Here is a 15,152-nt window from a genome sequence, read left to right on the forward strand (position 1 = left end):
TATAGCTTGAAGAGTCCATTTTGGTAAGAAATTGTAAGGAAATACACTTAGCATGAATCGTGAGATATTTTCTTTTTTTAAAACTGAATTTGTTGCATCAATTAAAGGATTAATTAACAATTATATTTGTTACCGTATTTAGTGCTCATGTATTCATTTAATTAATAATTTTTTTGTATAATTTTTTTTTAAAAAAAATGAGATATACAACTTTAATGACCCATAGCAAACTAAACTATACCCATAGAGCGTAATTAGAAAAACTATAACTATGGAGCATTATTTGCTTAAATTTGTTTGCAATTTACCCTTGTTTTTTGGCATCTTACATAAATCTCACTACTTTAGATCCCAATTACTAGGATTCCCGATAGTTTGTAACAACTCAACAAATTTACAGCTTCTTGAGTATCATCTCTAACAAATATTCCTAAAATAACGAAATCAAAAACCTAATTAATTTTGTTATTGTACTCCTCATCTTCTTCATTGGCTTGAATCATTAATGGCGAGATACATGTATCCAACGGTTTTTTAAAATTGAGATACACAATTTATTAATTTGAATTAACATCTTCATCTTCTTCATCAGCTTGAATCATTAATGACGAGATACACAATTTATTAATTTGGATTAACCTATTCATCTCTTCTTCATCAGCTTGAATCATTAATGACGAGATACATGAATCCAAGCCGAGATGCACAATTTATTAATTTGGATTAACCTCTTCATCTTCTTCATTGGCTTTAATCATTAACAGCGAGATACATGTATCCAACAATTTTTAAAGGTGAGATACACGATCTATTAATTTGAATTAACCTTTAACAAGAATCATATGATTTTGTGAACAGTCAGCCATTAAAATAGTTGAGAAACAACAAAAACAAACCAGGTAAAAAATTAAAGAAGAAATGCCCTATAAAGTAGAGAACAATGAAGAAGCATAGAAAATTCTTGTTTAGAAGGGTGGTTGCCTGTTTGCCTTCTAAAATGTTATACCAAAGCTATAATCACACTCTAAGCAGCAGATAGTGCACAACATTACATTCATAATGTGATTATATGAGAGCGCAAAGTTTTACCATTTTCGGAGTTCTTTTTCAGATTGAGGGTGGAATACGGTACGGGGTGGAGATATGGTTGGGGGAGGAGATTGAATTGTTAAAGCACATTTAATTAATGGATTTAAATTTTAAGATAATTATTCAATACCAGATTTAAGAAATTAGTGTATCTTCTTTAATTTTTTAAAATATATGGTATAATTATTAAAAAGTGATATTTTGAGTAATATTTTTAAACCATAGGTAAAATATGTATATATAGTAAAGTATGTCTAATTATGTATTTTTATTTTTTTTCAAATAATAATGTAGGTTTGTGGGCTTAGAAGTTGGGCCGAAGGTCGAACCCACCGCCACTTGCTTCTCCGCCTATTAGACTTTTTCGTCCTCTTTTCTCTCTCATTCAGTCCTTCAATTCATAGCAAAAATGGTGAAAGGTACTCGACGCAAACAAAAAAAGGTACCACTTTTCCATCTAATTTGCTGGTTTCTGTCAACCATGTTTTTATTTTTTTACACAAAAGTTCATGGCTTTGCAAATCTTATGCTGGAAAATTCATTGCTTTCATCAATTTTAATTTATTAGTTAGACTAGATGGGATTTTAGTCTTTTAATTTATGAACACCCCTCTGTGATCTGTATCTCCCCTCAGCCCTATCCCATGAAAAGTTAATTGCTGCTATTTTTTTAAAAAAAAATTCTGCTATTTTGAGGAAAAAAACATAATCTAATCACATTGACCTATGGATTTTTCTTTTGGGTAAACTCACAATACTATTTTGTTCTATGTTTCCCCATACCCCACTTGTTCGATACATTGGGTATGTCGTTGTCTATGTTAGTCAATGATGGCTAGATTAATCAAAGTCGTGTATGTTAATCTCTTGGATAAACACTAGGTATGTTGTTTTCTAGTACAATTTGTTTGTTTGGTTTTGGACTTGGCCCTAGAATTCAAGAAATAATATTTTTTTTAAAATCTCGTGGTCTTAAATTACTGATATGTATAAGAAGTCCTTTTTGTTGGAATTAAAAAATTACCTAGGTCGACCTCGTTGCACTTAGTGCGGGAGGTCTTTTTAGTTAGAATTAAAAAATTACCTAAGTCGACCTCGTGGCACTTAGTGCAGGGTTACCTCTCTTGTGTGATTTCCTCCTATTGCATAGGAGGAACAACTATCAACTAGTTTGAAAAGTTCTTCCATTTAGTAATGGAAGTCATCCCTTATCACTTTCTAAGGTATGGTAGAGAGGCTTGAGAAGGTGGACAAGGTTTTACGCTGTACGGCTGCGGATTTTCCTTGTCATAAAACAAATTAAAGAATAAAAGAATGAGTATGAAAAAAATAAAGAGACATTCTTGGATTGGAAATTGACTAAAAAGGAAAAAAATAAGACAAAACAAATTGACCTTTTTCCTTGAAGCATTTCAAATTTCTATAAAATATTGATATTGAGTAGTCAATATTGGTGCATTGAGATTTGATTGAGGGAGTATTTTCTGATAGACAAAGTTAATTGAATTAAGCAATGTTGTTAAATGCGTGCTCAAGTCCTGAAGCCTAAGTTCTTTGCTTCGCAAATGAACTCTGTCTTTAAAAGCAGAACTCTTGATATATTAATGTAATGAGTCCATGACGCTCTTTTGTGTTTTTTGGCTTTAACTATGCCGTGTTGCATCATAAGATATATTTATTTGCGACATCCATTGCAGCCTAACAAGAAGAAGGAAATATCAATACGAAGGAGGAAGAAATGTAGCAGTATTGTCATAAAGGAGGAAGGAAATAGTAATGATCAATTTAATAAGCTATCTGGTGATGTGTTAACTTGTATTTTTCTAAAATGCGCGGTGAAATTATTATCCATCTCAAGGTGCGTATCCAAGTCATGGAATGAATGTATTATTAGTCCCCTGTTCGTACGTTCTCATCAAAAACAACAGTTGATGGAAAATGCCCCTCAATTTCTCTTTGTGGAAACATTCCGTTATTTGCGACGGTCAGGTAAGTTGAAACTACAGCTTGTTTCACTTGACATGGAAGGAAGAAATGAAGATTTGTACACAATCACCCACTATCCTGATAGACAAATCCATTCTAGCCGCTGGACTGTAAGCGCTGGTTTGGTTTGCCTTTCAACAGATTGTCGTATTTATTTGTGCAATCCCGCCATCCATCAATTACGTGAATTGCCCGACTGTTCACCTTCTGCTATCCCTGGATATGAACATTTTGGTTTTGGATATCTTCACTCAAAGAAGGAATACAAAGTGGTGCGTTTTTTCTATATGGGTCCCCCCGGTACTCTTCCTGTTGATGTTGTCCTTGCGCAGCTAAGATGTGAAGTTTTTACTCTAAATAGTGGGGGTATTTTGAATAGTAGATGGAAAGAAATCGTGGAGCAACCTCCATATCATCCGGTTTTTCCCGGGGTGTTAGTTAATGAATGTATGTATTGGTTGGCAAAGGATAAAGTAGTTTACTATGGCCAACCTCGAGTTATGTCATTTGACTTTGAAAATGAAAAATTTATATCTATATGTTGCCCATCAGCTATTGATAACTTTCGGAGCTTGAATTTGATGGATTTGAAAGGGACGGTCTGCCTACCAGACTATGATAACTTTCTCAAGAGTTCAATTCTAGACTTGTGGATACTGAAAGATAAGGTAAGTTGCAGTTGGGCGAAGGAGTATAGTATCAATTTGGGGATAAGGTTCGACCCTGAGAAATTAGGTTGTTTTTACAGCTCATGGAATGAAGAAATAATATTCCGTCAACAATTGGGGGTGATGATGGTCGTCATCTTCTATGACTTAAAAACAAAATGCTTTAGACAAGTCGAAAGACAAACACATGGGACAGGACTGTTTCGTATATACTGGAAAACTTTGTTCTCTTTAGATTCTTAAGTCCCTTTCAAGTATTTATATGTTTAAACTCATATTTGCTTTGTTAAATGCAATTGCATTTTTCTTTTGCTTCATGTGATGATGTTGTAACCCATGTCAACTTTTTGTTGATTATTTCATTCAAGGCAATTACATTGTTACTCTACTATTTGAAATAGGAGTTTTTCATCAGAAATATTTTAAATTTTAGATTTAGCAAACATAAAAATCATATTTATATGATATAGCTATAGTTAGCAAATTTTATGTTTGCTATGAAGCATCAAATTTGTATAAATCGCAGGCAGACATTCGTTTGTATAAAAAGCGCAGCGATTGTATGTGTATATCGGTTAGATAATTGCATATATGAAACTACTATGTATATGTATCAATGATTGCGTTTGTATATCTGCATAAAATTTGAATTTCTATACAATTGAATCGAAATAAAACATTTGTATATCAAATCTCTCTCTCGCTTTATACAACGCAAATTATACATTGTAATTTGTATAATTTTGTGTTTGTATAAAGCGAAAAAGAGATAAAGGCAAAAGAGAATTGGTAGGCGAAGATCTGTATTTTGTATAATTATAAGTGTATAGGACGAAAATATATGTATTTGTGTTTGTATATACCGTTTTCTCTCGCTTTATACAAACACAAACACATTTTATACATTTGTGTTTGTATAAAGTGAGAGAGGCGAGCGAGATCAGGGAGAGTGGCGACCGAGATTCTCTAGGAAAAGAGGTGAATGGCAAGTGTTTGCTACGGAATACAATTAAATGAAAATGTGGCTATAGCATTTAATTTAAATTAATAGATTGTTATTTTATATTTCTTAAAAAAAAATTAATGATCATGAAAACACTCGATGAATAAGGTGTAATTTGTTTCAAAAACATATATCTCTCTCCCTCTCTCCTTGTGTATTAGGAATATATCAATTTAAAAAAAATTAGAATGTTGCACAACAAGGCAAACATGCATATGATATGTATTTATGATAAATCACTATAGTTTAAAATATTACAATTTATAGCTATATGGAGAGTTTTATAGCAAACTTCTCTCTTCTCTCTTTCTCCTCTATCCTCTCTCTCAGATCTGTTCGTCTCTCCCCCCCTCTCTCTCTCTCTTATGATCGCCTATGTCCTCACTCTTCTAGTCTCGCTCGTCTCTCTCCTTCCCTAACATGTAAATTGTAATTATAATTTATATTAAACAAACTATAGCTATAGATCCTAATTAAGTCCAAACTATAATCACTTTTAAAAGTTGCCTTTTATTAAAAATACGTAGGTTTAATACCTTGTTAAATAGGGTTAAAATTCTTTTTAAAAAAACTAGAAAGTCCTATATTATACTTTTTCGTCCTCTTTTCTCTCTCATTCACTCCCTCAATTCATAGCAAAAATGGTGAAAGTAACTCGAAGCAAAGAAAAAAAGGTACCACCTTTGCCAACTAATTGTTGCTTTTTGTCAACCATATTTTAATTTTTTTACACAAAAGTTCACTACTTTGCAAATCTTATGATGAAATATTCATTGCTTTCATCAATTTACACAAAAGTTAACCAATGGACTTTTTAAAAAAAAAATTAAACTCACAATACTATTTTTGTTCTATGTTTCCCCATACCCCACTTGTTTGATTACACTGACTATGTTGTTGTCTATATTATTCAATGATGGCTAGATCTAGATTAAGCTCTTGGATGCACACTAGGTATGTTGTTGTTTTCTAGTAGTTTGTTTGGTTTTGAACTTGACCAAGAATTCAAGAAATATAGACACTGTTAAATCTTGTGGTCTTAAATTACGGATATGTATAAGATGTCCTTTAGTTAGAATTAAAAAGTTACCTAGGTCGACCTCGTGGCACTTAGTGCGGGGTTACTTCTCTTATGTGGTTTCCTTCTATTGCATTGGAGGAACAACTACCAATTAGTTTGACAAGTTCTTCCATTTAGTAATGGAAGTCACCGTTATCACTTTCTAAGGGTATGGTAGAGAGGCTTGAGAAGATGGACTAGGTTTTACCCTGTACGGCTGCGAATTTCCCTTGTCCTAAAAAAATTAAAGAATAAAAGAATGAGTATGAAAAAATACAGAGACATTCTAGGATTGGAAATGGAGTAAAAAGGTAAAAGTAAGACAAATCAAACTGATCTGCATTCCAAATTTCAACAAATTATTGACAATGAGTAGTCAATATTATTTTCTGATAGACAAAGTTACTTGAATTAAGCAGTGTTATTAAAGGCGTGCTCAAGTTCTGAAGCGTAGGTTCATTGCTTTGCGAATGAACTTTGTCTTTAAAAGCACAACTCTTGATATATTAATGTAATGAGTCCATGGCGCTCTTTTGTGTTTTTTGGCTTTTAACTATGCCGTGTTGCATCATAAGATATATTTATTCGTGACATCCATTGCAGCCTAACAAGAAGAAGGAAATATCAATACGAAGGAGGAAGAAATGTAGCAGTATCCTCATAAAGGAGGAAGAGAATAGTAGTGATCAATTTAATAAGCTATCTGGTGATGTGTTAACTTGTATTTTTCTAAAATGCGCGGTGAAATCATTATCCATCTCAAGGTGCGTATCCAAGTCATGGAATGATTGTATTATTAGTCCCCTGTTCGTACGTTCTCATCAAAAACAACAGTTGATGGAAAATGCCCCTCAATTTCTCTGTGGAAACATTCAGTTATTTGCGCCGGTCAGGTAAGTTGAAACTACAATTTGTTTCACTTGACATGGAAGGAAGAAATGAAGATTTGTACACAATCACCCACTATCCTGATAGACAAATCCATTCCAGCCGCTGGACTGTAAGCGCTGGTTTGGTTTGCCTTTCAACAGATTGTCGTATTTATTTGTGTAATCCCGCCATCCATCAATTACGTGAATTGCCCAACTGTTCACCTTCTGCTATCCCTGGATATGAACATTTTGGTTTTGGATATCTTCACTCAAAGAAGGAATACAAAGTGGTGCGTTTTTTCTATATGGGTCCCCCCGGTACTCTTCCTGTTGATGTTGTCCTTGCGCAGCTAAGATGTGAAGTTTTTACTCTAAATAGTGGGGGCATTTTGAATAGTAGATGGAAAGAAATCGCAGAGCAACCTCCATATCATCCGGTTTTTCCCGGGGTGTTAGTTAATGAATGTATGTATTGGTTGGCAAGGGATAAAATAGTTTACTATTGCCAACCTCGAGTTATGTCATTTGACTTTGAAAATGAAAAATTTATATCTATATGTTGCCCATCAGCTATTGATAACTTTCGGAGCTTGAATTTGATGGATTTGAAAGGGACGGTCTGCCTACCAGACTATGATAACTGTAACATCCGACAATTTAAAAATGAATATGAAGAAGCTTGAAATTTGGAAATAGTCTTTTTTTTGAAAAAATTTAAAATCTGGAAATTTGGCAGTCCAGAATCTGGAAAATTTGGCTAAGTTCAAAAATTTGGAAATTTGGCTAAGTGTGGAAATCAGTGAGTTTTTGGCCAACTTTGAGCAGTCATAACTCCTAGCTCAGGATGAGTTAGGAGTAGTTCCAGTTATGGTTTCGAAGCTTGTGGAACGATCTTTCCAACTCCACTGAGTTTTCTCAATTCCGAGTTCGTATGAGCGAGTTATGATCTTTGAAAGTTGGGCAGTTGGCAGGGATTCCGTTCCGGAAATTTAAGGGCGTTTTGGTCTTTTCACAAATCATTTCTTTTGAGCTTATATTGTTGTATTAGGCTGATATTTGGATCATTCTGTCCCATTTTGAAAGAGAAAGAGTTAGGGTTCAAGAGAAGAAGAAGAGAAGAAAGAGGAGATCAACAAGATTGGTCAAGATCATTGTGGATTTTCGTCGGGGGTGATCCCTATCAAGGTATGTGAGTCTTTAGTGTGGGTTTATCCTTTCCCCCCACATACCAAGCTCGTTTTTATGATTTGAGAAGAGATTGGATTTGTTGTTGAAGTTGTTGAAGTTGTTAGTTGTTGTTGATGTTGTTAGTTGTGTTGTTGAAGTTATTGTTGGTTGTGGGACAGGATTGGGCTGTGTATTTGAGTTGTGACCTATTGTATATTGAGGGATTTTATGATCCTTAGTGTTGGTTGGTTCATACCCCCACACACCAACTCGTTTTTAATTCCAAGAGAAGATTTATTGGTTGTTGAAGTTGTAGTGGTGTTGTGTTGAAGTTCTTGCTGATTTAGTACAGATTTCTGGCTGTGATTTTTGAGTTGAATCTATTGTATAATAAGGGTCTTTATGATTCTAAGTGTTGCTGCTGAAACCTTGAGGTTGAGAGGGTTTAGAATTGGAAAGAAACAAGGGGAAAAAGTCGGATTTTTGGGGAAAAAGGGGCTGGGCTGTTGCACCTCTCCTAGTGCCAAGGACACCAATCCTTCCCTTTCATTCACCATTTCTTTTTTTATACATGTTCCTAGGTATTATACCTATGTTTCCTAGTTGTTTCCAACACTCCAAGGTACTTCCAAAAGTCAAGTAAAACTACAAGTCAAGTGAAGTTAGTTTCCAAGTCAAGTGAAGTTAGTTTCCAATTCAAGTGAAGTTAGTTTCCAAGTCAAGTGAAGTCAAGCTTAGAAGTAAGTAAGTCAAAGCAAGTCTTTAAGGTTTTCCAAGAGTCTTCATTGAGCGTTTTAACTTCATTCTAAGGCTCAAGTTCCAAGTTAAGTATTGAGTTTCAAGTCAAGTCAAAAGTTAAGAGTTTCATGTTAAGTTAAGAGTTTCACATCAAGCCAAGAGTTCAAGTAAAGTAAAGAGTTTAAAGTTGAGTTCTTTTCTCAAAGTTATTAGGGAACTATGTATTCCCAAAGAAGTTTTAAAGAAATGTTTTTACATTTAAACAAGGTTGGAAACTGAGATTTCCAAAAAGCCTTCGAGCTAGTTTTTGAGTAATTATCTCATATCAGCAGGAAGAAATATGTTTTAAAAACATAAGAGCCAGTACATTTTTGGGAGTAGTATCGAACACCGAATTGGGGGAGCGTTCAAAGAACCCACAGCCCCCATAGAACCATGTTAGCCATCATGGGTAAAAAAGGATCATACTTTTTAGATGAATCCTTTTCAGATTAGACTAGTGGATCCATTAGGCAGTTCAGGTCTTATACCTTTGGCCGGGTATAAGATGCTCTGGCAGCGTGAGGTCGATCGCTGTATCATCACTATAGCTCTTATGTGATGGTTGTCGGTTAGAGAAACTCCCACAGCAGTTATTGTATTTTTCATACACAGAGATTATTGTATTTTTTATATACATCAGTTCATTGTATTTTTATACACATTTCAGGCTTATTGTATCCTTGTATACACACAGAGTTCATAGCATGTTTTAAGCAATCTTTCTTTATATCGCACTTGTTTTAAATTGCCTTATATTGAAAGAAGTCAGTCAGGTTGAGTTAAGTTGAGCCAGGTAAGCTATTCAGTTTCTTCCAGTTTTCCTTCTAGCCTTTGTTGCTTAGTTTTCCAGCTTGCATACTCGTACATTCCATGTACTGATGCCAGTTGGCCTGCATCGTTTGATGATGCAGATTCAGGTACCCCGGATCAGCATCCTGCACGTCGTTGATCCAGCTGAGCACTCCAGAGTCAGTGGTGAGCCTCCTTGCATTCCGGAGGACTCAATTATTTTGTGTTCTTAGTTTTTGTTTTATTAGGATGTTGCGGGGTCTGTCCCAACATCCATCTCAGTATTTTAGAGGCTTCATAGACAGACAGTCAGTCAGTTAGTTTTGAGTCTCTCATCTATATATATATGTAAATATTCTATTTTGAGATTCGAGTTGCCTTTATGGCCATATTTTATAAGTTAAGTTGTTTTGTAATATTGCATTGCATTGAGTTATTCTGTTGAGGTTTCCGCTGAGTTAAGAAAGCCAGGCCAAGGGTTCGCTTGGGGCTAGAAATGGTCTCCGGGTGCCGGTCCCGCCCAGGGTGTAGGCTCGGGGCGTGACAATAACTTTCTCAAGAGTTCAATTCTAGACTTGTGGATACTGAAAGATAAGGTAAGTTGCAGTTGGGCGAAGGAGTATAGTATCAATTTGGGGGTAAGGTTCGACCCTGAGGAATTAGGTTGTTTTTACAGCTCATGGAATGAAGAAATAATATTCCGTCAACAATTGGGGGTGATGATGGTAGTCTTCTTCTATGACATAAAAACAAAATGTTTAGACAAGTCGAAAGACATGGGACAGGACTGTTTCGTATATACTGGAAAACTTTGTTCTCTTTAGATTCTTAAGTCCCTTTCAAGTATTTATATGTTTAAACTCATATTTTCTTTGTTGAATGCAATTGCATTTTTCTTTTGCTTCATGTGATGATGTTGTAAACCATGTCAACTTTTTGTTGATTATTACATTCAAGGCAATTACATTATTACTCTACTATTTGTAATAAGAGTTTTTCATTAAGGTCATAGGATGACTGTTGAATGTAGTACAGGTTGAGTTAGTTATAACTAGCTATTAGTTAATTGACTGACAGGTTGTTAGTTAGTTAGCTAATATTGTAGTTAGTTAGCTAATATTGTATAAGTAGCTCACACAGATGTAATTCTTCATTCATCAAATAATATCTTCTCTCTTTCTTCTTCATCTTTTCTCTCAAGCTCCACAGTCATGGAGCAGTAACAAATCAATGGAACAGTGTTAGTTTACAATGACATTTAAAAGGCTTTTCGAAGCCATGGAGGTTTAAAATATGGAGCTTTCATTCATTTAGTTTGAAGAAAGTGCAATTGTTTAGTCCAATTCGTAAAAATGAATGGCTCAATGATGTTCAAGAAAATAGTCCAACAAGCTACCACTTGACAATTCACTATATCAATTTTGCGTCTCGTCTCAAAATGCACCGATACATCTCAAAATGCCCGATTCATTACGTTTCGATTGTCATGTCTTGGTTTTGAATAGTGATGTATCTGAGAATAGTAGAGAATAGAGATTTTTATAATTTTTTCAAATTGTAGAAAATTTGACACAAGTTAAAGGTTAGTCTAATGGTTAAGGCGTTTACAAAAGTTCTTTAAATTCGTGTGTTCTAATGGCTGGCTAGATGCCTTCTTTTTTTTTCAATAGGTAGTCCTACCAAGTATACAATTACTTTTAAGTGAAAATCAGTATCTCAATATTTGCAAAATACTCCTAATCTTTCTTCGATCATCTTTTTAATTGTTTTTTTAAAGTCACGTCAATAATTAGTGTTTGCTATTTTAAAATATCTTCATGGGATTTCATAAAAAAATTAATGATCGTGAAATCACTCGATGAATAAGGTGTAATTTGTTTCAAACACGTAGACTCTCTCCCTCTCTCCTTGTGTATTAGGAGATCTCAATTTTTAAAAATTAGAATGTTGCGCAACAAGAAGGCAAACATGTATATGATATGTATTTATGATAAATCACTACAGTTTAAAAAATTACAATTTATAGTTATATGTAGAGTTTTATAGCAAACTTTTCTCTTCCCTCTTTCTCCGCTCTCCTCTCTCCTCTCTCTCTCTCTCAGATCTGCTCGCCTTTCCTCTCTCTCTATCTCTCTCTCTCAGATCTTCTCGCCTCTCTCTCTCTCAGATGTGCTCGCCTCTCTCCTCACTCTCCTAGTCTCACTTGTCTCTCTCCTTCCCTAACATGTAAATTGGAATTATAATTTATAATTAAATAAATTATAGCTATAAATCCTAATTAACTCCAAGCTATAATCATTTTTAAAACTTGCCTTTTAAAATTACGTAGGTTTAATACTTTGTTAAATAAGGTTAAAATTCTTCAAAAAAAAAAAAACACTAGAAAGTCCTATGTTATACTTTTTCGTCCTCTTTTCTCTCGCATTCACTCCCTCAATTCATAGCAAAAATGGTGAAAGTAACTCGAAGCAAAGAAAAAAAGGTACCACCTTTGCCAAGTAATTGTTGCTTTTTGTCAACCATAATTTAATTTTCTTACACAAAAGTTCACTGCTTTGCAAATCTTATGATGAAATATTCATTGCTTTCATCAATTTACACAAAGCTAACCAATGGTCATTTTTTTTTATTAAACTCACAATACTATTTTTGTTCTATGTTTCCCTATACCCCACTTGTTCGATTACATTGACTATGTTGTTGTCTATGTTATTCAATGATGGCTAGATTAATCAAAGTCGTGTATGTTAATCTCTTGGATGAACACTAGGTATATATGTTGTTTTCTAGTACAATTTGTTTGATTGGTTTTGACTTGACCTAGAATTCAAGAAACTTGTGGTCACGGATATGTATAAGATGCCCTTTTAGTTAGAATTAAAAAATTACTTAGTGCGGGGTTACCTCTCTTATCAACTAGTTTGAAGAGTTCTTCCATTTAGTAATGGAAGTAATCCTTTGTCACTTTCTAATGTATGGTAGAGAGGCTTGAGAAGTTGGATAAGGTTTTACCCTGTACGGCTGCGAATTTCCCTTGTCATAAAAAAAATTTAAAGAATAGAAGAATGAGTATGAGAAAAATAAAGAGAGATTCTTGGATTGGAAATTGACTAAAAAGGAAAAAATAAGACAAAACAAATTGACCTTTTTCCTTGAAGCATTTCAAATTTCTATAAAATGTTGATAATGAGTAGTCAATATTGGTGCATTGAGATTTGATTGAGGGAGTATTTTCTGATAGACAAAGTTACTTGCTGAATTAAGCAGTGTTATTAAAGGTGTGCTCAAGTCCTGAAGCCTAAGTTCTTTGCTTCGCGAATGAACTTTGTCTTTAAAAGCACAACTCTTGATATATTAATGTAATGAGTCCATGGAGCTCTTTTGTGTTTTTTGGCTTTTAACTATGCCGTGTTGCATCATAAGATATATGTATTTGCGACATCCATTGCAGCCTAACAAGAAGAAGGAAATATCAATACGAAGCAGGAAGAAATGTAGCAGGATCGTCATAAAGGAGGAAGGAAATAGTAATGATCAATTTAATAAGCTATCTGGTGATGTGTTAACTTGTATATTTCTAAAATGCGCGGTGAAATCATTGTCCATCTCAAGGTGTGTATCCAAGTCATGGAATGAATGTATTATTAGTCCCCTGTTCGTATGTTCTCATCAAAAACAACAGTTGATGGAAAATGCCCCCCAACTTCTTTTTGTGAAAACATTCCGTTATTTGCGACGGTCAGGAAAGTTGAAACTACAATTTGTTTCACTTGACATGGAAGGAAGAAATGAAGATTTGTACACAATCACCCACTATCCTGATAGACAAATCCATTCTAGCCGCTGGACTGTAAGTGCTGGTTTGGTTTGCCTTTCAACAGATTGTCGTATTTATTTGTGCAATCCCGCCATCCATCAATTACGTGAATTGCCCGACTGTTCACCTTCTGCTATCCCTGGATATGAACATTTTGGTTTTGGATATCTTCACTCAAAGAAGGAATACAAAGTGGTGCGTTTTTTCTATATGGGTCCCCCCGGTACTCTTCCTGTTGATGTTGTCCTTGCGCAGCTAAGATGTGAAGTTTTTACTCTAAATAGTGGGGGCATTTTGAATAGTAGATGGAAAGAAATCGCAGAGCAACCTCCATATCATCCGGTTTTTCCCGGGGTGTTAGTTAATGAATGTATGTATTGGTTGGCAAGGGATAAAATAGTTTACTATTGCCAACCTCGAGTTATGTCATTTGACTTTGAAAATGAAAAATTTATATCTATATGTTGCCCATCAGCTATTGATAACTTTCGGAGCTTGAATTTGATGGATTTGAAAGGGACGGTCTGCCTACCAGACTATGATAACTTTCTCAAGAGTTCAATTCTAGACTTGTGGATACTGAAAGATAAGGTAAGTTGCAGTTGGGCGAAGGAGTATAGTATCAATTTGGGGTAAGGTTCGACCCTGAGGAATTAGGTTGTTTTTACAGCTCATGGAATGAAGAAATAATATTCCGTCAACAATTGGGGGTGATGATGGTAGTCTTCTTCTATGACATAAAAACAAAATGTTTAGACAAGTCGAAAGACATGGGACAGGACTGTTTCGTATATACTGGAAAACTTTGTTCTCTTTAGATTCTTAAGTCCCTTTCAAGTATTTATATGTTTAAACTCATATTTTCTTTGTTGAATGCAATTGCATTTTTCTTTTGCTTCATGTGATGATGTTGTAAACCATGTCAACTTTTTGTTGATTATTACATTCAAGGCAATTACATTATTACTCTACTATTTGTAATAAGAGTTTTTCATTAAGGTCATAGGATGACTGTTGAATGTAGTACAGGTTGAGTTAGTTATAACTAGCTATTAGTTAATTGACTGACAGGTTGTTAGTTAGTTAGCTAATATTGTAGTTAGTTAGCTAATATTGTATAAGTAGCTCACACAGATGTAATTCTTCATTCATCAAATAATATCTTCTCTCTTTCTTCTTCATCTTTTCTCTCAAGCTCCACAGTCATGGAGCAGTAACAAATCAATGGAACAGTGTTAGTTTACAATGACATTTAAAAGGCTTTTCGAAGCCATGGAGGTTTAAAATATGGAGCTTTCATTCATTTAGTTTGAAGAAAGTGCAATTGTTTAGTCCAATTCGTAAAAATGAATGGCTCAATGATGTTCAAGAAAATAGTCCAACAAGCTACCACTTGACAATTCACTATATCAATTTTGCGTCTCGTCTCAAAATGCACCGATACATCTCAAAATGCCCGATTCATTACGTTTCGATTGTCATGTCTTGGTTTTGAATAGTGATGTATCTGAGAATAGTAGAGAATAGAGATTTTTATAATTTTTTCAAATTGTAGAAAATTTGACACAAGTTAAAGGTTAGTCTAATGGTTAAGGCGTTTACAAAAGTTCTTTAAATTCGTGTGTTCTAATGGCTGGCTAGATGCCTTTTTTTTTTTCAATAGGTAGTCCTACCAAGTATACAATTACTTTTAAGTGAAAATCAGTATCTCAATATTTGCAAAATACTCCTAATCTTTCTTCGATCATCTTTTTAATTGTTTTTTTAAAGTCACGTCAATAACTAGTGTTTGCTATTTTAAAATATCTTCATGGGATTTCATAAAAAAATTAATGATCGTGAAATCACTCGATGAATAAGGTGTAATTTGTTTCAAACACGTAGACTCTCTCCCTCTCTCCTTGTGTATTAGGAGATCTCA

General features: G+C 34.3%; 2 protein-coding genes and 1 pseudogene across 2 annotated transcripts; all 3 read left to right on the forward strand.

Annotated features, from left to right (window-relative positions):
- Window positions 1-1,410: 1,410 nt before the first annotated feature.
- Window positions 1,411-3,986, forward strand: LOC125808863 (putative F-box protein At5g52610). Its single transcript, XM_049488526.1, has 2 exons — window positions 1,411-1,531; window positions 2,787-3,986. The coding sequence occupies exons 1-2, from the start codon at window positions 1,499-1,501 to the stop codon at window positions 3,984-3,986; spliced, it is 1,233 nt and encodes a 410-aa protein (XP_049344483.1). The 5' UTR covers window positions 1,411-1,498.
- Window positions 3,987-5,343: 1,357 nt separating this feature from the next.
- LOC125808864 (putative F-box protein At3g10790) lies at window positions 5,344-10,246 on the forward strand. The gene is given in 5 exon segments (XM_049488527.1): window positions 5,344-5,420; window positions 6,410-6,666; window positions 6,668-7,299; window positions 9,946-10,161; window positions 10,164-10,246. Coding segments are annotated over 5 exon segments (1,221 nt in total). The 5' UTR covers window positions 5,344-5,387.
- Window positions 10,247-11,863: 1,617 nt separating this feature from the next.
- On the forward strand, window positions 11,864-14,057 carry LOC125808916 (putative F-box protein At1g19160; annotated as a pseudogene).
- The last annotated feature ends 1,095 nt before the right edge of the window (window positions 14,058-15,152 follow it).

Source organism: Solanum verrucosum, unplaced genomic scaffold (genome assembly GCF_900185275.1).
Source record: "Solanum verrucosum unplaced genomic scaffold, falcon-dt-bn FXZP01000218.1, whole genome shotgun sequence".
NCBI lineage: Eukaryota > Viridiplantae > Streptophyta > Magnoliopsida > Solanales > Solanaceae > Solanum > Solanum verrucosum.